Raw genomic sequence first — 24,354 nt, forward strand, 5'->3', positions numbered from 1 at the left:
CTTCCATTTCTTGTCTTGTCCGAGGTTGGAGGTTGATTGCTAGCGACCCCTCTCTTCACGCTAGCGCATTTACACACTGACGAGGAGGATCGGAGAGATGAAATCATATATCTCCAGAATGGACGATGAAAAAAGTTAAAATTATTGAAAGGGGGAACAGGAACGCTACAGATTATGCCTACCCGCGGCCCCCTCAAAAAAAAAATGGAGACGAGGGAAGTGGAAGGGACGAGTAGCGTATTAGTTCTAAGTAATTATAATAATAGTAATAAAATAATATAAGATTTATATAGCACACGTGTCCATCTTGTTAGGTGCTCAAGGTGCCCATGTATTATTATTACTGCTTGATTCGTGTGATCAAAACGAACATACCTATAATCCTTTATTATTTTGAGCCCCTCCCCGCGCAAACGAAAAACACTACGAACTTCCACAACCATGCAAGGGGGGGGGGTGAGAAGTGGTGTTCATTTTCAAAAGTGATTATATTATTTTATTTTTTGCTCACGAGCTTCACTCCATCGTAAATGTTCAAAATGTTTGTCGGTATAGCCCTTGATTCTACAAAAGTATATCGGTAACGTGTACCGACGTCAGCTACGACCATGAGTCTTGGAAGTGTTCAACACTCTCCTCAGTCACATTTTATTCCGCCATACCCAGGGCAGTACAGGCTTTCATCAGTTAAGGGTAGGGGTGGGAATTATTATCATTCACACTTTCCCCGATAGGCCGCCAAATTTTTTTTTTTTTTTTTTTTTTGGGGGGGGGGGGGCATTATTCACGTTATTAATTATTCATTCATCATTTATATATTGGAGGGCTTGACCTAACTAAAGATCGAAGTTCTAATACAGTCTTATCTTAACCTTATCTCATGAGGTCTAAATATATCAAATGCGAGCTAAATTTATTGTATATTTTTATTTAGAACTGAGAATTGAATTTTCTGGGCATTTATTGTAATCATGAAGAAGATGCGTATCTATATAACAAAATGATTCGTGCGAGCGCGAAACACAGAAGTAATTTTTAATATACTCACCTACAAAAGTATTCATTTTGCAGTGACTCATGAATGTATATGTAATACAAATCTCACCAATCAATCAAATGCGAGAGCGAGTTGTACATTTTCAATATCTGGGACTGAAAATGTATATTCGAATCACATTTTTCAACCATAAATTGGATGGATATATAAGCATAACTTTATGATGCGAGCGTGCATGAGGCGCGAACTGAAATTTTAATTTTCCACCCAAACTCGGACATTCTAAGCACTTTTTCTGTCATGTACAATATGAGTATTATTGAAAACTGAACATGTTAACCACGTTTTGAAATCATAAATAGGATGAGTATGTAATCAAACAATTAATGTGAGCGCGAAGCGCGAGCTGATATCTTTTAAAAATTAAGATCCAAAAACTGGACAGTTCAAGTCCGTTTTTTATTTAAAGAAGAAACGTGGTATTAGAGAATTAGACGCGAGGTGATTTTTTTCCCCTAGATTTAGACCTAAAACAAGACATAAAAAGCAATGGAACCATGAACAGAATGGCTATATATATATAACTCAACAATCGATTAGAGCGCGGAGCGCAAGCTGATATTTTTTCCGACATGAAAAGTGGACTTTCTTACATGGCGTATCAAGCCGGGGCGGCAAGGGAGGCACGTGCCCCGGGTGCCACTTTCAGTGGTGCAAAAACGGAAGAGGGATGCAAAGAAAGGAAGGGGGACAATTAATAGAAAAAGCAAAGGAAGTAAGACGCTGAAAAAAGGAATACCGCTGACGGTAATACCCCCGTTCTCTGTACCTTTAATGCACTTTTCAATATAAAAAATAATCTTGCATGCCTGTCTTTACCCAGGGATGAATATTCGTGCAAATTAGTGATATACTTATATTCTCTCCATGAATTCCAACAAACACTCCTTATAAAAAAAAACCTTTTTCAAACTCAAATGTCATAACTTTTCATCTATAGCTACGAGTTTGCATTATTTTTATACCTTTCTTTTCATTCTTGCAAACAGTTCGGAAATATAATTTTCTGGTTTGTCAAATATTCTCACCACGCTCTGATTTTGATGAGGGAGATAAAAACTCTCCATTAGACATTTTTTAGGTGAGGATATACAAAACAAATCATCTCGCGCTTCGCGCTCACATTAGGGCCTACCCCGATGAGATACGTATCCTTTTCATGAATACCTACAAAAAGTCCCTAAAATTATCCATGCTTTGAATTCCTCCCGTTTAGATTTTTTCAAACTCATTGTTCTGTAACCTCCCACAAAAAGATTTGACAAAATTTCAACGTCTTCAAAACTCTGCTGCCCGTCTCCTAACATACACTAAAAAGTAAGACTCCATCTCGCCAATTCTCCAGTCCTTACCTTGGCTGCCAGTTGATAAAAGAATCACCTTCAAAATTATTTTACTATTATATTCAATTTATTCCCTCTTCCCCCACATATCTCCGCAGCTCTATCTCAAAATATCAGCCTTCACGCAGTCTCCGCTCATCATTCTGATACTTTATTGCTCCAGACACCCAGAACAAAACACAAATGGGGGGGGGGGGGATGCATTATCTGTTATAGGACCAAAGCTATGGAATCAATTGCCTATCCAATTACGCCAAATTTTCATCAACAGGAACATTCAAGTCCCAGTTGAAAACTAAATTTTGATCTCCCATTAACATTCAGGAGAATTCAAATTCTATTCTTTTTCGTTTTCTATTGCTGTTGGGTGTTGTGTTTATTTTTCTAAAAGCACCATGAGCACCAAAAGGTGTACTTGTGCGCTATATAAGTAGCCATGCACCATTATTATTATCATTATTATTATTATTATTATTATTATTATTATTATTATTATTATTATTATTATTATTATTATTATAATTATTATCATCATTATTATTAAGGATTTCCCCTCAATATTGATTTTTTTTTCAGCTCGCCCCTCGTGCTTGCATGAATCGCTTACTTAGATAAGCATCGATATGTCCCGATTGTAGGTCTCAATATCAATAATTTTCGGCTCGCGCTTCGCGCTTGCGTTCATTGTCTGGATATGCATCATGTTAATTATTAAAAAAAGTGCTTGGAATATTCCTTTTTAAGATCTTAATACTGAAAATAATAGGCACGTGCTTAGTGCTCGCATACATTGTTTTCGCTAGATACGCATCATTTTCATGATACGCCACTGTGGACATGGTGGACATTCGATGAAACAATGCGAGCGAATGCGCGAGCTGAAGTTTTCCATATTATGGCCCGACAACTAGACATTCTAAGCAGGTTTTTTTTTTCAATGTAAATATCAAATTATATGTACCTCAATAAACAATCATTGCAAGCGCGAAACACATAAGCTTTTTTTTACATGTAGACATAAAAACTGGACATTCCTTTTGCACTACTTGTAATAATGAATACGAAGGGTATATCATGCTCAACAATATATTTTGTGATATATACTTGATCATGACTGCCGTTGTAAAACAATAAAGAACAAGCTGTTTGTAGCGCGAACTAAATTTACTGACCTGAAAGTGTATATTTTAAAAGCGCTGCCCAACACGTAATAAACTTGTGAAGATGATAATGGAACATTCTGAATGATGCGAGCGCGAAGCGCGAGCTAACAATTTTGGCGACTGGGACCTACTGCCGGGCAATTTTAATCACTGTACGTAAAAAAGAATGGGCTTGATTGTAAGGCGATTTAGACCTAAAACCTATACATTCAAATCTCTCTCGGAACATAAAGCAGTTACCTCGAACCGCCCCGTGTGACAGTATATTCTAATCACTGTCGGTATAGCCTATATACACGGAGTAATGGAACATTCCTTCGTGACCCAACAGTTTTTTTTTTTCATTTTTCCGGTAGGCGTCAGTCCGACAGCCTCTTTTCTTTTCATTTTTTTTCTTTCCTTCTTCCACTTTTCTTCTTTCTCTTCTTCCCCATCCTTTTCAGTTCTATTTTCCCCCTCTCCCCTTACCCCGACAGTCGCGCATATTATTCGACGATAAAATGGTTCCATGACAATTGCTCCGCCGACATCTGCTCCGCCGACAATTGCTACGCAAAATACGACAACTGCTCCGCCGACAGTTGCTCCGGACAGTTGCTCCGCCGACAGTTGCTCCGTCGACACTTGCTCCGCCGATATTTGCTCCGTCGACACTTGCTCCGCCGATATTTGCTCCGTCGACATCTGCTCCGCCGATATTTGCTCCGCCGACAATTGCTCTGCCGATAATTGCTCCGCCGACATCTGCTCCGATTATACGACAATTGCTACGCCGATATTTGCTCCGCCAAAATCTGCTCCGCCGATAATTGCTCCGCCGTCATGTGCTCCGATAATACAATTGCATGAACATCTTATGCAAATTGTTTTGTTGTTTTTTTTTTCTTATTATTCGTTAATGTTTTATTTATTTATTTCTTTCTCCCCTATCATCACAGCTTTTTGCTTAAAAAAAATGTTCTCCCTGCCGCCGCCACTTGACAAATTGTAACGCAGAAGGGGAATGACACCCTCCCCATTGAAATTGTTAATCTGGATTTTTGTTCATATATTATTATCATTGGTTTCAATCCGGACTTGAGCGGGGAGAGAATGGGGGGGGGGGGGTGCTGGACACAATATCTCTTCCATAGGCGGATCCAGGGGAGGGGCCGAGGGGCCCGCCCCCCCCCAAACTATTGGCGGAGCAAAAAAAAATGATGGAAAAGAGAAGAGTAAAAAGAAGAGGAGGAAGACGAGTAAATAAAATAAGATGAGGGAAAGACTTGAAAAATAAAAAGAATCTTTCATGTCACTGTATAAAATTGCCTGTTAGGGGATTTTCATATCTTGTTCAATAATTATGGAATTTGGAGTTCAAATATCAAGTTTGGAAGTCAATATACAAAACATATTTCACCTCGGGAATCGAACTTTCATTATTTTGTGTGATTTACAAATTGATTTTTAAAAAGCGCTCTGTGAAAATGTCAGTTTTATGGTCTGATTTTTAATATTTTCTGCTCGCGCTGCGCACTCGCAAATTTTGATTTATCAGGTACCTATTATTTTCGTGTATTCCGTAAAGTTTTCAAAATATCCTTTTTCAGGTCTGATTGTCAAAACGTATTAGCTAGCGCTGCACTCGCATTTGAATGGAGAGTTATTGTATGTCTCAATATTGAATATACAAATAAACTACTTAAAATCCCCATTTAATGACAGTTTATCAAAAAATTTGGCTCGCGATTTGCGCTTGCATTAATGGTTAAAAATATATTAACTGATGCATCCTCTTCATGACTACAAAAGTGCTTGAAATGTCAAGTTTTCAGACCATAATATCATCAGATTTCGTGCCGTCATTAGGCATTAATGAGTAAGATATTAATTTAGAAATTAAATTGTCCCTTTTGTTTTGTCTCGCGCTTAGCAAGAGAAATAGGAAAATAGTCATCATTTTCATATGATGGCATGTCCTAAGGATGTCCCGGTCCTATATGTCGAAACTCAAAGTAATAATAGAACATATCAGCTCTTTATTAAATGCAATCCATATCCACCTCACAATTTCCCTACAAAGTGCTTGAAATTGACTCTGTTTTTTAGTCGGAATATCAAAAAAGTTTAATCTTTTAAAATCATTATCCAGTTTCAGATCACAATATCATAAATTTTCTGCTCGCGCTTTGTGCTCGCATTAGCAAGTTAGGAAGATCCCATATTACTCATTCTTTTCATGATTTACAAAACGTGAATAGAGTGTCCCGTTTTAGGTCTAAATCTCGATTTTTCCGCTCGCGCTTCGCGCTCGTATAAATTGGTTAGTTATATAGCCATCCTGTTCACGATTAAAAAAATTGATTGAAATTTTCCATTCTTTATGTAGAAATTTCAAAATGATTCAGCTCGCGCTTCGCGCTCGCATTATTTGATTGTTGAAATATGTAGCGTTTTCATGGCTAAGTGCAAGCAGTCCTTAACAGGTACCTTTTCGATCACATTAAATGTATACATATAAAAATTTTCTGCTTGCGCTTTGGACTCGCATTATTAATGTAAGGAAGATCCCCAATTACTCATCCTTTTCATGATTTACAAAACATAGAGTGTCTCGTTCAGTAGGTCTAAATCTCGCGCTCGCATTATTTGATTTTTAAAGTATTTAACGTCTTCATGGCTAACTGCAAGCAATATTTAACAGGTACCTTTTCCATCAGTTCATTTCTGCTCGCGCTTCGCGTTCGTAGTAATTATTTAGTTGCATACACATCTTTTTCAGGATAACAAACATTGACCAGAATGTTCACATTTTAGGAAAAATACATAAAATTTCCTAAAAAATGTAGCTCGCGCTTTGCGCTCGCATTATATGAATAAGGATTATGATATTATATATTTATGTTGATTTATAATAAAGCTAAGAAGTGATTATTAGGACTACCCCTTCAAAGAGACCAAAATCATTATCGAGCGGCCGATCGGGGAAAATATGGTTTAAAAAACCCCGCCCCCCCTATTGGCGAAGGCTGGATCCGCCCCTGCTCTTCTGCTTTCCAGCAACTTATACACCATACATTCGCGCGCGCCCCTCTCTCTCTCTCCCTCTTTCTCGTTTTGTTCTTTCACACTATTTATTTTCATTGGTTACCGCTTGATTTATTTCACATTTATCAGCATTATAATTATTAATATTTTTTTCAATATTTTTTAATACGTCTTGGGCTTTATCTACCCTTGCACCTTTTTTTATTCAAACGAAAGCATGATCATCACTGGCGTACAGATAGGGGAGGGGCGTGCTAGGGGTCACGGATCCCCCCCCCCCCATTCTCCCTACCAATAAAAAAAGGAATAAAGGAAAGGAAACTAAATGTCATCCTTGTCTGGCCCCCTCCATTTTTTTTTGGCTCATTACGCTACTGGTGAGTTACTATAAGACGAGACTTCGGTTGTATTTTATTCTATTCTGTGCAATAGCAACAATATAAATATATTTCAATAAATGAATATATGTATGTATATCTCTCATAACGTATAAACAAATAATGTTGTTTTTAAAAGAAATAATATATATACATACCAGTAATAATATAGTAACATATTCATGAAACCCAATAACGCATCGCACTGAATTTATAATGCGAGCACGAAGCGCGAGCTGTTATCAACCTGGAAATGAGACATTTATACGCATTTTTTTTTTTACTGTAAACATGAAGCATACCTATTGAATTTCAGCTGGAGCAAATATCTCCACTTCGGAGCATATTTCGCCAGAGCGATTTTGACGCTAAGAATTTTTCTTTGTACTGTCATAATAGTTACATGAACACGCGTAATTTTTTTCATTTTAATCACCAGGCACGTAATAAAACTTAAACAAATGCCCCCAAGGAATAAGAAATGAAGAATATCTATCCGTCCTTTGTGCTTATCCATTTTTTCTACTTCTTTCTATGTTATGTATCAGGGGCCGGGAGCTGGGGGGCTTCAGCCCCAATTTTTTTTCCAAAACCGTGTACAAAAACGTAAAAATTACCATATGATTGTGATTTTTAGCATGGTCAGCCCCCACTTTGAAAACCGTTCCGCGCCCCCTGTGTATGTCATGTAATATATCATGCAAGCATAGTTTAAGTTTACTTTGCATTGACGTCTTCATCCTGTGCTACAATTGTTACGCGCATGAAAGTACGAATAGATGAATAAATAAATGTCGCATTATCGTAGCAATTTACGGCAGAGCAGAAGCCGGCGGAGCAAATATTGACGGAGCAGATTTTGGCGGAGCAAATATCGGCGGAGCAATTGTCGTATAATCGGAGCAGATGTCGGCGGAGCAATTATCGGCGGAGCAAATATCGGCGGAGCAGATGTCGGCGGAGCAAATATCGGCGGAGCAAGTGTCGACGGAGCAAATATCGGCGGAGCAAGTGTCGACGGAGCAACTGTCGGCGGAGCAACTGTCCGGAGCAATTGTCGGCGGAGCAGTTGTCGTATTTTGCGTAGCAATTGTCGGCGGAGCAGATGTCGGCGGAGCAATTGTCGGGTCACCGATAAAATATCCAGAGTGATGGGAAGGGGGGGGGGTCATACCGGGTTAGAGACGGTCTTTCAATATCGACGGAAATACAATTATGCTCATTCACAAGTATTTGTTTTAAAATACACAAATTTAAGTGTATTGTTATGTGATGGTTGTGGCGATGATGTATGACTACCGGTAATTATTCCGTGGAATTTGAATGTTTTAGCGATTGGATCAAGCAGAAAAGGGAACTTTCGTGATTGATAACGTGTGACTAATTACACCATTTCATTTTTCATTATGTTCCCCAAATGAACATGATATCATGAGGATATAAACAATACCAGATCGAAGGTAAAGGATGCTTCATATACGCTGAATTAATGAGGGGTTTATATAAATTGTATGAAGAAAATCAATAACCAATATACAGGTTTTCAGGTAAACGAGCCAGAAAAGAACACAAAACACTATTTTCACGTAAGGTTCATATATCAGGGTTGTGTAAAAAAATCAGACTGCGTTTTTACTGTAAAGAATTTACGAAAGGAAGATCGCCGAGCGAGGGGAAGCAGAAGAACAGAAGAAAAGAGCGGGAAAGAAATGGAAATTGAAAAAGAAAAGTGATATGATTTGAAAGATGCCATGAGCGGATTATATGGCGGAGAAACGGAAAGAATTATTGACCCCAATCATGGATAAAATTAAATACGATTCCTACCCCTTACAAAAGAACCCTGCAAATCAAATACACAAAACCAACAAAGTTTATGGATAATAATTTGTAGGTCTAATATAGTCATGATAGTCCGGGGTCTAGGAGTTGAGATGTTTTGGGTTTGCAACTACCCTATCTACCACGTTCCAAAATAAAGTCCAAAACGGATAGGCCCCGATCGATCGGAGGGGGGGGGGGGGCAATACGTTGATCATGTTGATCATCTCCCCGGGAGTCTCTCATAAGCATATTACGTGAAGATAGGCCTACCGAAGATTTTGATGGGATGGGAATATCTTTGTTGGGGGAGCTCGTGGAGAACGTAACACACACACAGAAAAACCACGTACGATGGTGGATGGTGAAGTTTCCATGCCAGGGGGGGGGGGGGGGGAGGAGAGGTACTGCCTTTATTCCGAGTTCCTTCCCAGCTATGTCCCGTGCGGTCCCGTCCGGGGTCCCGTGCATAAACATGCATATGACACAAGAAGGCTTTCACCACCACGTGGACGTATCATGACCAGAGTGGAGTTCGGAATACAGATCCATGATATTACATTACATGGAGCTATTTTGCATTCTCTTCTCGAACCAGTCGACGGACGTTTGCTATATCGTGACCAGGTAAAAGAGAATTATCAACAACCACAATGACGTCTTGTAGTGATGCAAAGGTAAAGAAAAGGACAGAAGGGTAATATTTTTTTTTTAGGGGGGGGGGCACAATATAGCTTCTGGAAAATCACGCTCCACCCCCCATGATCCAAAAAAAAAACCTACTACTCTACACTGTAGGTTGCTCTGAGATTGTATTTGTAGCCCCGGTTTGTCGCGTTCTTTTCTGTTGTCGTTTTATTTGCTACTAATTTATGTCGCCAACATATAAATTCATCAAAATCCCATGGTCTATAAGTCTACGAAGTTCATTAGGAGGCATACATGTGGCTAACATATACAAATGTACAGACCAAAGACGGAATGGACATTCACGAGTTCGACACTGTTCGACAGTATGATATTCCCCAATGTTATGCACAAGCGATACACACACTTTCACACAGGCAATTGGCAACGCACATGCATCGATCGCTTATCGCACACATCGACCGGAGACACAGAAAAAAACCCAAAACAAACTTCGCCCACAGATCACCCAAGAAGCGAAATTCCCCGTGGTAAGCTCCGCCTACTTTCTTGCATACATAACAAGGTGGCGCTATATAATATCGATTTAAATTGGAAACAGAATCATGAATCAACCGTCGAGAAGTGCATTTTTCTCTTCAAACATTGCCTCAGATTTTCAGTTTTTAAAAACACTTCCCGAACATTTTATGATCCCAAACTTTCACATGGGTATTTTTGAGCTGTTAGTCAAATGTTCATACCATTTTCAAAAGGCAATATGATAATTTTTTTAATTGCTCACAAAGTGAAATTATCCCTTTAATTAAACTAATCCTCGCAAACAAACCGTGTTTTGAATACTTTGCCTTTACGCAGGACTATTATTTCGCGAGTATAGCCAGGCTTAATAACCTAAATCAGGTATCAGTCTATCGCTTACGGCCCGCCTGGTACCATTATCACAAAAAATAAACCTTTAGAAGTTGAATCCAGTTTGTTAACTTTTGTCAAGAAGCCCCCCCCCCTTTTTTTTTCAATTTCAGAATACGTATTGAAAGCGATGTTTTTTATTTTTCTTTTGAAGCTCATTGAACCGATCGATCGAGCGAGCAGCCGGTCGGCCGCCGCCAGCTGTACACGAGTTTAAATGAATAGCAAATCAACAATGGCGTACGTTGCTAGGGGCAGAGCTTCGTATGGAGCGAAATTCGATCAAGTCGAGCGTGCTGCGTGCCTAGTATCAGAAATTTTCGAACTGACCGAAAAAAAAACACTCGCAGAAAAACTGTTTTTTTATCACATTCCCGTCATCAATTTCACTCATTTTTTTTCACAGGGTAATTATGAAACATGGAAGAATCAGAACAAAAAGAAGAATCTTCAAAATTTTGACTTTATATTAATTTGTCGAATTCCGACGATTTTTGATTTGCGACTTGTTTATCATTTCGGTGTGACGAGTCACATATAATGGAAAAAATATGTTACATAATTTGAATTTCATTTCAAATGGTCAGTTTTTTCCGGCTCGCTTCGCTCGCTGGCGACTTTTTACAAATTTTCCCACAATCCTATGTTGTGTCTCCTCGAAATGTTTGGTTCATTACGCAACTGCGTTGAATTAATGTGTTGTGTAAAAGCTATATACTGTATGTACCCGCGATTTGATTAAAATAGCGGCAATCTGTAAGGTTAATACCATGGTCACATTTGTTCTACGGCGGCCGTACGGCGAGTCGAAAACAGCCGTTTTAACTTTTTTTGTCAAACTACATATAGGTGGTTTGAATCAAAATTAATAAAACGGCTGTATTCGACTCGCCGTACGGCCGCCGTAGAACAAATGTGACCATGGTATTAACGCAGATACGAAACAATAGCTTCAACTCGAGTTCTCAACTACTATACCATAATGCTAGTGTAGTCTAGTAAAATAGACCCGTTTGAATAATATCATGTTAATTAACTACTCAATACATTTATAATAATTATGTTACCAAGCAGCAACACAGTTACTTTTCCTCTCAAAACATTTCAGTTCTCGTTACAAGTACAATTTTAGGTCAATCGATTCTTTGTAGTATTAGTAGATATCTGAAAAAGTAAATTTTAAGACTATGTATTTATAAGACAAAGTCAATGAGAGACCACACAGTTCACCCCCCCCCCCCTTTAAAATGGCTTTAATATCAAGAGGCCTCCGCCCCGGACCCATCCTGCATAGCAATGGCGTATAGATGGAATGATTGGGCCATGGCCCCCAAAAGCTCTTCAACCTAGAACAAAAAAGAAAAAGTGTAAGATATGAAAAATTTATTTTTTCTCGCTCGCTTCGTTCGCTCGGGACATAATTTATATGTTAAGCAGCTTTTTGGCACATGGGATATACTGTGCCCCTCTTTTTCGCGCACAATCCTGTTCACAGTTGCGTACAGTCCCACCCCCCCCCCAAAAAAAAAAGGAACAAGAGAATGGTGAAATATGATATTATTTTCTGAATATTTTGTCAAAATATATCACAAAATTTTATTGTATCGCGTGGCCAAATTATTTCCAAACACCACCTTTACGAGTTTCTCTCTGTGTGCAAAATAACCCACAACCCCCTAAACAAGTTTTTCGCGGGCTTTATTTACACATTTTGGCCCCTAGTTGTTGCAAAGTTGTCGCCAGAATATGACCCAAGGGAAAAAGCTTGGGGGAAAAGCTTTTTTTTTTATTAGGTGTTTTTGATATCCTTAACGAGTGCACGCGCTGCCCGCGTCCAAAATTGAATAAATATCAATTTAAACGCGTTTTTTTTTTGGTCACGCGTGTGTACAGCAATATATTTGACTGCTCCCCGGGCCTTTTACAGGATGCAGATCAGACGACATTTTGTTCCGAAGGATGTAGGTAATTATCTGAACATCTAGGTGACACTTTTTATCCTCCATAATACACATATGAAACAATAAGTTCTTACGCGATGAGTATTTCCCCTCTCCTGTATACAAGACTGCCTCTAAACCGGAGTACCGTGATGCAACAGCGCAATGAGGTATTGTGTAAGTCACCGGTGACCTTAGGAGTAAGTCATCAGGAGCTAAGCACTGTACACCAAAGCAGACTGACATCTCTTCTTTGGTGTCACCAAGATTAGGAGTATGAATCAGGGCACGTAGAGAAATTTCATGTGGCTCGTTGCTGTCGATTGCACCAGGAGGTATCTCAAGTTCAATCCCAAAGGACTCTAGCCGCAGTCTACCACCATCGGCTCCAACTCTCTTGCAGCACTCCTTGTTGGTTGTTTCGACATCTCCGTCATCAGGTACTAAAAATTATTAAAGATATTTCTATTGCACTTCTTATTGCAAACCTGTTACTTCAAAATTCTAATAAATCATTGTCGCTCAGAAATTGGGGTCATTATGAAATATCCAATGTAAATGATAAGAGGAATATAGTATTTGAATATAATTTTCCATCTTTTCCAAATTTATAAACATTTATTTCCCAATTGGTGTAATGTATTATTTCAAATCAAATTATAGAAAAAAAAACGCTCTAGTGAAGTAACATGTTTGAATACCAAACAAAACCTTCTTGTGTACAACATGAAAATTATTTCCTGATTACACTACTCCTACAGAACCTGTTTCATGGGGCAGGCTTCCTTGGTTGACAATATATATATATATATATATATATATATATATATACAGTGCGTCCCAAAAAAAACTATACACTTTTGAAATGGCTGCCAAATAAAAAATGTAGCACTTTGGGGAAAAGACTTATAGATATGGAAAGCCAATAAAGTCAACTTTCAAATGACACCAAAAAGTTGGAAAAATATTCATGCTTGAGCGAGCACTGCCCACTGAAACAAAGGGTATGAAAATTAGGGTGGGCCGGAATTAGCCTTCCAATTTCTTTCAGGTTTTTTTGTTTGGTACTTAAAAGTTGAGGGTTATTTGGTGAATTAAAGATCATTTGTGATCAGTTTGTTGTTTGTGAAAATTTAATGCGTTATTAAATTGAAATTTAATGCATGAGTGATCATGAATTGCAATTTTTAGTGCAGCATTTTGTCTTTATCATGTGGATCTCAACAATGTGTTCATGAGAGTCAGGAGAAGAGGGGGTAATATGACTTAGGTAGGTGAAGTACGTTGATGGGATAAAGGTCAACAGAACATTTAAGCAACCCCTCTCTCCATCTCAACCCCCAGCCCCCCTCCACTTCTCTCCTGAGAGATTAAGCTCGGCTAGACTGGGCAGGAATTAGCCTTACAGTTTTTTGGAGTGGTTAGTCCTTTGGAACTTGCTAAGCTAAGGGTGTTAAGCTAAATTGATGAGTAAGATAAGTTTTGGTTTCTTGGGCAAATTTCACGAGTTACTAAATTGAAATTTAATGCATGAGTGAGCCGGAGTTGTAATTTTAGTGTAGCATATTCATCTTTTGGACCTCAGAAGTGTGTTCGTGAGAGGCAGAGTAATATGATGGTACCTGTTACAAGCAAGAGGGCGAGATATGTTAAGACTTGGTTAAAAGGGCATTCCTCTTCTTTTTGTCCTTTTTACATATTAATAGTCATATGTACCATCCCTTCTCCACCTCCATTTCCCAGCCCCCCCCCCCCCTCTCTCTCTCTCTCTGTCTCTTTTCCTGGATTGTAGCCTATTCAAAACTTAACTGCCAAGTGACCGGTGGCTGATGGTCAATTTTTTTTTTGAATCATTACCAAGAAATTTAATGATTATGATGATTAATGAAATAATTTATTGGAAAAAAAAATGAATGTTTGATTGATCACATTGCACATTGAATGAGTTGATTTACTAATAAATTGTTGATTCAATGATTGATAGGAAAAAGTTGATGCCCCAATTCAGAATTTATCATTAAATCGACATTCTGCTCTGGACTTCACGCATACATGACAATAGCCATCAGTCTCACAACAGGAGGGGAAGATGGGAAAGAGGGAGGGGGAGGGTGGGAAAGAGGGAGGGGGCGGGAACTCAATGTTCTGTTGACCCTTATTCCATCAACCTGCTTCTCCCACTTAAATCCTATCTCACCCCCTATCCTCCAGACTCCCATGAACACATTGCTGAGATCCACATGATAAAGTTGAAATGCTGCCCAAAAAAGAGATCCAAATGATAAAGTTGAAATGCTGCCCCAAAAGTATAATTTATGCTCATTAATGCATTAAAGTTCAATTTAATAATTTATGAAATTTGCTTATGCAACCAAAACTGGTCATGGTTGATCATTAATTTATCACAACGCCCTTAACTTTGCAAGTTTAAAAGGATTTGCCTCTTAAAAACTGACACAAATTGGAAGGCTAATTCCAGCCCACCCTAATTTTCATACCCTTTGTTTCAGTGGGCAGTGCTCGCTCAAGCATGAATAGTTTTCCAACTTTTTGGTGTCATTTGAAAGTTGACTTTATTGGCTTTCCATATATGTAAGTATTTTTCAGCAAAGTGCTCCATTTTTTATTTGGCAGCCATTTCAAAAGTGTATAGTTTTTTTTGGGACGCACTGTATATATATATATATATATATATATATATATATATATATATATATATAATATATTGGTTGATAATATTGATTATGAATGTCATTATTTCCGATATTCGTTAAGTACACGTGATATATTATAAATCATTATATATACATGTCTTTCAACAGTGAATCATCTCTTCACACAAGAGATGATATTAACGAAACATTGGAATCATATAACTAATGAGGAAATATCATAAATTATCAGGAAATATCAGAAAGTGCATGGAGGATAGTTCAGCCAATCTCATTAAATATGCATAATTTGCGTGAGGAAATTTTTCCAAAAATTATCATGTCTCCAGAAGTAAATTCCGAATTATCCCACTATGCCCATTGTAAGATGTGAGTTTTTCTATAGATAATATAAAGCCTTGCAAATATTAATGATGTCCATAACGGTATTAAATTCACATGATGAAGAATAATCAATATCAACCTACCTATGGCAGAGGTTTTGAGTGATTCAAAGGAGGCCTTATCCAACTTGGAAGGTATCCCTGCACCCTCATGAGATTCTTCATATGATTCCTGACTCTCCTGAATTACTGTCGTAGTCACTGTGACATTAGGATACAACTTCGAAAGCTTGTTCCTATCAGATTCAGAAAGTGGGTTTTCTGAACCAACGAACCTGATTTCCCGAAGTGTACCAAGTTCCTTCGGACTTTGCGGAGACTTACGTCCAGACTGACCAAAATCAATCTCGCAACTGACTAATGTAAAGACGGTTACCGCTTTAAGGTCACTAGTTGTAAGACCAATTATGTCAGTTATGGGTACAGCCGCTGTGGCACCTTTAATTTGCATCCCACAATCTGAAGATGTTCTGGACCATTCAACACTCTCCAATACTACATCTCCTAGCTGTACACTTTCTAATTTGACAAATTTCAAACTAGGTCCTACATGTAGTAAGTCTGCTAACAGTTGAAATGTATAGTGCTCTCCAGACCGATGAGATTGAAGATGGATATCAGTCAGATAATTCAATTTACATTCTGTAATGGCTGTACTTGACTTCTTCCATTTGAGAGTTCTATAGCTTGTGACGGTGAGGAATTCAATGTTTTGACAGGAAGAACAAAGCAAAACAAAAAGGTTGTCAAGAGTATCGGGGTCACGTTTGTTAGGTACATGTAATTCCAATCTTCTCAGTGAAGACAGCGGGATGCCAGAGTGGTGTCTGGAAGTGGATTCAAATAATGCTAATTCGCAATCCAGCACAAGACTCTTTGCATTTGGAAAACACTTGCTGACGGTCCATAATGAGTCACGGAGTTGTGCAAAAATTGAGCGAAGGCAAACGGTGAGGACAGATCTCATAGGAATGAAAGGTTTTGATCCATGCCTTTGAATATCCAGATCGTGGTCAAAGTCAATGGTAATATGTTCCACTTTTTCACACAATGGAGCCAGTGCAGAGGTCATTTCTAGGAGTTTTAGTGGAAATCCGTATTCAAATACTATGTAAGCTTCATCGTCATCGATAGTCCATGTTATAGGCCTACAGTATTCGTTTCCATGTTCAATAACATAGATCTCGTCTGAAAAGAAATTCATGAAATATTATTTATCAGGAATATCATATTTGAGCTAGGCCTAAATGAATTAAGTGATCATCTAATAATTCCACGTATTTGTTACTTCCTGGCAATGATATCATCCTAGATGGGTAAACAAGGTAGTTGACTGAAACATGTTCCAATGAATCATAACAGCATGGCTCAACAACTAGGTTTCATTAATAATTATAGGAAACCCCAACCCCAAAAGAGAAGCAATCTTATTGGAAAGATTAAAATGAGAGGAACAACTTGAAATACGTTGCATGAAAATCGGTTATGAAATATGCATGTTAGGTTTTCGCTTTTATTTTACATATTTCATATTATCTCCTCCTGACCTTGGCATATGTGGTATGAATTACATTTTCCCTTTACATATGTGCTCCGAAGGAGGCAAGATGCTTGAAAGATAATGAGGAAATCTGATAAATTGTGTACAAAACAAATAGAGAATTGTCCACAAAATCAGCGATTTTGAAGCACGTTTGCCAATTTGAGGATTCCCATAGAAAATACAACAACAGTTTTCAAACTTCCATAACTCGCTTACTCTATAACCGAATTTGATAAAAACAAGTTTTAGATTGCTCGTCTCAATTTATTCTTTCTGATAACATGGATTTTCTTTTGGTTTCCTTTATGTGATTGTAAGTTATGTAAATCTTTACGCACGACAGCTACAAATGGTTACATCATTCATCAAACAACCCCAGTCTCATTTATCTTGAAAGTGTCTCTTAGCCTATCTTTTGCTCGATAGTTTAGATACGCACGATCAAAATGCACAGTCACACTCAAATGTTCCACTAAACAGGGGAAAGGTACATGTATATTTCATTGCATTTACCACAGGATTCAAGTTGAAGGGCATGACTAAAATCACAATCCATGGGAGGATTTTCATAGTGAAGCTTATGTATATGTGTAACCATATGACCTTCTTTGCTGATCATACGTACGTACAAGATAATAGATGCCATAAGAGATTGAACCAATCCTAAATCCACAATTTTGTTTTCGTATAGAATAATTTATTTGCACAATGAAGTACTTTCATTAAAAAAACATACATGGTTGGGCTGTATAATTATGTTATTTTATATCAATTTCTTCTTTTTTTCAATATTCTGAATCCAGTCCGATATTAATCCACTTACTCGTATAACGTTTAAAGAGAAATTCCAGTAGTTGCAGTAAACACTGATTTCATGAGAAAGTCTGTAAAACAAGGCTTAATTGTCAGTATATCATCGAGGATCTAGATCTGGTACAGTTACATAAACTGAACTTCGTGAAATCTTGAAATCTACGTTGAAAAATGTTCAGACTGAAGATCCCCTACACAGATAAGCGCACGTGGGACAGTGTATAATTATTTCTTTGAATGTTGTGCCCGACGCTATACCCGAACCCTGTGCTTATTTGCTGATTTCTCAGCAATTACACAATTTCTTCAAGAATCGTTTGGCACATACGTTTTATTTATACAAACAGACACTTTGGTGGTCATTTCATTGGATTATGTACGAACTCATTTTGATATCGTTACCAAAACTTGCATTTACCTTTAAACTTTAGGAAGCGATCGGCGTTTTCATGTTTAAAAGAATGCTCATCAAAAACATGTAGTCTCCGTGTTTCGGAAAGGGCATCATTCAACTTGTTTGGCTGTAGAAATTGATATTATAAGGTTTAAATCAGAAAAGAATCTTACTCTTTAAATAATATCCTACCCAAACTTTATGAAATACAGGCCCTAAAGGATTCCTAAGCAAGGAATAGCATCATCCCTTCATGTTCTTATCTAAAACAGAAAGGCAATACAGAGCGGCCTTCATAGGCAGAGCTCACAGACGCGCAACCCATCCACCAAGTTATTTGACTTCATAATTAATTTCAACCTAATAAGGACATTAGATTTTACATTGGTAGCCACCTAATTGACAAAACTGTTCTACTATCAAACTTTGCCTGACATATTCATGATATTGTTATGATCATCCTGCTGCACTTTAAATTCTGAGAGCCAAGCTTTAAAAGGTCAAGGTATAGTTTTAGGCATCATTCAGTTAAAGATTACACCCACTGCCTCGTGTTCTTGCGTCGTCGATGAAGTAGGCGCTCTTGCATTGTCCCTCATGCCCATGGTGAAAAAAAATCACCAAATATAACTGTTAATAATGACACCATCAAAACATTTATCATTTTACAGCTCACCTAATATTGTTTCAATGCTAGAAATATGACAGGGTGTGTTTCTGCATATTTTCGCGCTTCACGGGCTGAAACCCAGACTACATACAAACTTCGTTGCAGTGTTCATTTGGGTTTCTTGGGCTACAAATAAATGCGCATAAAATCCAGCAGGGACAAATTAATGGTCTCTGTGGGACCTAACTTATCTAGTAGTGATATTTAATATGCACATATAAAAAAAAATGTTCAGATAATATGCATCGTTGATTTAATAAGAGTATTTTTCTAACCATTACGACAACTTTGGTACATGTCTAGCTAGCGGAAACATCCATATTGTAATCATGGTGCGTGTGAATGAAACAACATATATAATTTCTTTAGGTACTTCTTTAGGTTATTTGAAAAAAATTAATTAAGATTTTATTTCAGGAAAGCATATAGTTTGTACAACAAAGTAATACATGCGTTTTCATGGTTTGAATAAAAATTAATTTAATTAAGTATCCCTAATACCAAACGTACAAACTTGATTTCTTTTTTCGGTGACTCGCCTTGCAGCTTCACTTTTGTCAGCTCTTTGACCTGAAAATTAAATTATAAATACGTGCTATTAGAAAAATCTTGACAACATAGTTTTCGTATCAGTCTTAATCATGAAGATATCGGGCAATGTTTTTCCTCCCATCTACAATAAGGGCCAACTCGGCTTTAGTGGCTGCAAATCAGGCTAAAAATCTTGGACTTTTGGAAAATCGTTCAAGGTGAGACTGGAACATTTTTTTTATACATTGCATAAGTATTTACCGATGCATGGCTGGTTAGATAGATTGATAGATAGATATATATATAGATAGATAGACAGATAGATAGATAGATAGATAGATAGATAGATGGTTTTATTAATACAAAATCACATATAAAAATACATACAGGCATGGTAGTTTAAAAAACTAAATTGCGCCATGAATTTACAATAAAAGTGTACATTGTATATTATTTGAAGGAACATTAATTTTCACAAAAAATAATTCAAAACAAAATACAAAATTATTCACAAGGACACACTCATTAAACAATCATATACCCAAGCACGCACGCACCCTCACACTCACCCCGCATCCAGACACATACACACACACTATACAAACACAAGTGCATACTCAAATTTACATAGGGTGGATAAACCCAAATCTTTAGTACGGATTTTAAATAGATGGGGGGGGGGGGCACGGCATTGCTAGAATAAGATTCAAAGGAATAGGTGTCAGAATATTAAATATAAAGCGTATGATGAAAAACAGAAGTATGTTTAACAAATTTATGAAGGAAGGGTATGGAGACATAATAAGGTCTCCAGATTTCCAAGTGTATGTGTGTGTCTTTAAATAATTATACCGATATTATAGAAATAATATAAACAGTTGAAACAAAAACAAAAAGATAAATCAAGTACATGTTATATCTAAATACATTATACCGGAATACATATCTAAAATAAACACCACATATTAAAATACATATATGGGCCCTATCATCCTGTACATATTTATTCCGAGTTCAACAGTTTTGTCATGAATGGCACTGGGCTATTTTTGAATCGGTCAGTGCGACACCTAGGTTCTTTGAAGCGTTTCGATTGTCTAAGGGTTCTTGTCGGATTGTTTCTCACAAACCAATCATCGCAGACGTTCAATTTGATTGCAGGCTTGGCAAAAGAGAGACAGAGAGACTGCCTCCCTGACTGACTGCAGACCAGAGATACCCAGTGTTTTAGGACGATCCTGGAAATATCAGCCGAAGGGCACGCTTCTGAATTCTTTCGATTGACTCAGATTGGATCACTGTCAAACCAGAATGCCAAACTGGACACACATATTCAAAAATGGGTCGGGCAAATCCAATGTACACGGTCACGAGATCGGCAGGGGGCAATCTAGACTCCTTCAGTCTCCGCAACATGTAAAGGCGAGAAGATGCTCTTGAAATCATCATACGAACATGGATTCCCCTCTTTAGGTCACTCTGGATGGTAACTCCGAGTAGCTTAATTTCCATCACTTCCTTGAGGATTTCATTACACAATGTAAAATCCAATATAGGTAGAGGGATTTTGCTGAAGTTCACTCTCATGATGTTGCATTTTTGCGGATTCAGACGAACATTGTTACACTTACACCAACCTTCAAGACTAGTTAGAACAATTTTCATTGAATCACCATGATTCAAATTACAAGTATCCACAGTCGCAATTGACATATCATCCACGTATTTCCCATGCCTTACTGAGGAACCACGCATGGCATCGTTGATAAGAACGAGAAAAAGAAGGGGACCCAATCGCGTGCCCTGAGGGACCCCCGCGGTCAATGTCCTTGAAGATGAAATAATTCCGTGATAGCGCACCCTACACTCTCTCGAGCTACAAGGAAGTTACATACCCATTCAACTAACCACGGTCGGACTTCCAGGGAGATCAGCTTGTTGATGAGAACAGTGTGATCAACACGGTCAAAAGCACGACTGAAGTCTGTTGACACAATTGATGTAATACAACGGGGATATTTCAGCACTTGCACAGAGACAGTTGTAGACATCAACCAGACATTGCGTAGTAGAGCGAATTGCTCTTGCGCCGAACTGCTTGGGGTCTAATTTGCTTTCAATGTCAGATAACAGTTGGCGGTATATAAATGAGATAGGCCTTTGCTTATTGAGGTAGCTGATCTTTCCTTTGGGATGGGGACGACGATTGCTCTTTTCCACTGAGAAGGTACAAATCCGGACTGGTATAACGAATTGATAACTTTACTCAGCGGGGTTGCTAATTCACCAGAATACTCCTTTAAGATGCGGGTAGGAATACCATCAGGGTCACTTGACTTTCCTGGTTTGATTCGGTACAGTTCTTTGTAGACTTCATAAGGTTGTACTAAGGTTGTACCAAGGGCTTCTGAGCAGGAAGGAATGCGGGCAGACTTTGTGAATCTAATTCAGGAATGTCACGACTGACCTTTGCAAACTGATAATTCACTGCATCAGCAATGGCCAACTCATCTAGATCTGGTGATTCAGGAATTGAGATGGTGCTTGATGTTTTGCATGAAGTAATGATTTTCAGGTGCTTATACCAACAAGACGGATTTTCACGTTTAAGTTTCATAACTCGGTCCTTGTAGAAGTTTTCTTTGAGGTTAGCATTTTCACGTTGAACCTTGTTGCGCAAACGCTCCCATTCAACGATGTTACCGTCATTGAAAGCTTGCTGGCGCTTGTTTATCAATGATTTCAAGTTGGGTGTCACCCATGGTTTGTCTTCAGGATGCAGCTTGATTGACTTCATGGGGAAATACTCATTCATGGCACCCTGTACTACGTCGTAGAGTACATCACACTTGTCTTGGACAGTTGTAGACCTCGCCAAGACCTCTTACCAGGGGTAATGGGACATCTTATATCCAAACTCGCGAATCAAAGAATCTTTCATTGGACGTACTGCTTTCTCGACAGTTTGATTTCCGATACATGATCTCGTCAGATTCGGTTTCCAAAAATATGCAATATGGTCACCCCCAACACCAAGAGGAGACAAGATATCTGGTTCCAAGTAATAACGATGAATATCAGTCAAAATGAGATCTAGGATAGCAGTACCGCGCGTAGCGCTAGTCACGACTTGTTTCAAATTGCAGGTTCGGAGATATCAGCTCTATTAAAGTCACCAAGTATAGCAATACCTGCATTAGCATGCCTCACTTTAATATCATCAACACAGTCAACAATGTATTGGATCAAGTCGTTCTGACGGTCATTATCTGGAGGGGAATAAACAACGGCGACAAAGATGCACGAAATAAGTCGAGGTAATCTTTTGGGTCGTAGCTGAACCCAAAGAACTTCGTGATCACCACGAGGGGGTAAAAATTAAACGGTCCTGGGCGATGTATCAGGTCTAGCATAGATCGCAACACCGCCACCCCTTCAAGTGATTCTTGATTTCACAAATGACACATATCCATTCACTGCAAAGTCACTTTCAGGTTGGTTTGCACGAAACCAAGTTTCGGTGACAGCACACAAGTCACAATTTAGTTCGTTGACAATGATAGAAAATTCGTCAAGTTTATTGTTCAACGAACGGGGATTGCACATAAAAATCGACGGTAACGTTAATGCTTGTGAATGGTGATTACTTACAGTTTCAATGTTCAATAAGTGCGAAGTCCTTGTAATAGCATTTTTTCTTATTCTTTGCCTTATTCCACTAATGACTCTAATCGATCTACGTTTGTGGGAACCGGCTCTGCAACCACGGCGTCTATAGATACCAAGTTAATTTATTGTTGTGAATACATTGTCAGGTAGACGTGAATGGCGTAACAAAATCAGTTCATTCCGAGTGTAGCGTAAATGCTGGGGAGTGTGTTCATCTACCATGACGTCAGGAGAACTTGAACTGTGTTGTGAAAGATCTATGATCTCAGGTGGGGTGGGTGCTGGGCTACTCTCGGCTTTTAAGAAGGATAGCGATCCGATGAGCGATAACACCAGAATGATTCTAAAATGGTCCACCATGATCACAATTATTTTAGCGAAAGAACAGACAAACAGGAATCAGCTTCTAAGTCCAATGGATGAAGATCCGGTATCATTGCACTAATATCACACAACAATCACTACAACTGCACCCAAAATTTAAGTGTAATTTTGATGGTTACGTCGAGTTGTTTCACTACCCTACCACTACTAGTGTAGTAGTTACATTCTCTGTGGTAACTGTATTATTATTTTTTAAAAAGCCATTCATCAACAACATTCTAATGAATTTTACAATGTTTTTTTTTTCAAATGACACCTTTTATTTACACTAAACAATCTACTCATTTGGTAAGCACAAGGTCTTACTAAATATTATTTGGGTATTAACATTACATCTGTCTTTCTTTACTAAAGAAAAAAACACTCAAATAAATAATGAAACTCGTCTCCAACTTCCTCCAGCGAGCATAATATACATAATCATCATTCACCGATTCTCGAGAAATCGATTGTTATTGACGGGTAACCTACATGTATGAAACATGCATCTGAATTTATTCAATGTAGTTGCATCAGTGTCACGTAAAATTAGGAAATATGTCTCAAAACCCAATTCTCTTTTCATCATCTTATAATCTGAACAAATACGATTTGACCATGTTGTTGCATGCCAATCTTGTTCGGACATTTCCTTCAAACGCAACGTCAAGGCTCTTAGAAACCAATCAGTCCAAATTCCCTGTCCTTATATTACCAAAACCTGCTTTCTGTAGTATATCTCCAATGCAACTCATCCATTTTGACGGGAACTGCATAGTTGGATCTTTGTGCACATTAAAAAGCAAGCTATAATCAAGAAAGAGTACCACACCTGTCACAATTCTGAGCCAAAAGCCAATCATTCTACAAATGATATGATTTAATAAAGTGGAGCGGCCAGTGTTTCCATATGCCATGGCATCTGGAGTGAACTTTGTTCTCAAAAAATTTCTGTGAAAATTTCAATTTCAGCAATATCTTCATAGCCCCCATACTTCACACCCATATGTCAGTATTGGTAAAATCAT

General features: G+C 38.1%; 1 protein-coding gene across 1 annotated transcript in view; it reads right to left on the reverse strand.

The window, feature by feature from the left end:
* Positions 1–24,102, reverse strand: part of LOC129266960 (uncharacterized) — a 39,749-nt gene extending 15,647 nt beyond the window's left edge. Inside the window, exons 1-8 of the mRNA XM_064115461.1 lie at positions 24,042–24,102; positions 22,486–22,563; positions 21,561–21,701; positions 21,190–21,278; positions 19,274–19,333; positions 18,118–18,220; positions 15,428–16,531; positions 12,384–12,731 (exon numbers count right to left, since the gene is read on the reverse strand). Coding sequence (XP_063971531.1) covers positions 12,384–12,731; positions 15,428–16,531; positions 18,118–18,220; positions 19,274–19,333; positions 21,190–21,278; positions 21,561–21,701; positions 22,486–22,563; positions 24,042–24,102 — 1,984 coding nt within the window. The remainder of the gene's footprint in view (positions 1–12,383; positions 12,732–15,427; positions 16,532–18,117; positions 18,221–19,273; positions 19,334–21,189; positions 21,279–21,560; positions 21,702–22,485; positions 22,564–24,041) is intronic.
* Between the last annotated feature and the right edge of the window lie 252 nt (positions 24,103–24,354).

Source organism: Lytechinus pictus, unplaced genomic scaffold (assembly GCF_037042905.1).
Source record: "Lytechinus pictus isolate F3 Inbred unplaced genomic scaffold, Lp3.0 scaffold_62, whole genome shotgun sequence".
NCBI classification, from domain to species: domain Eukaryota; kingdom Metazoa; phylum Echinodermata; class Echinoidea; order Temnopleuroida; family Toxopneustidae; genus Lytechinus; species Lytechinus pictus.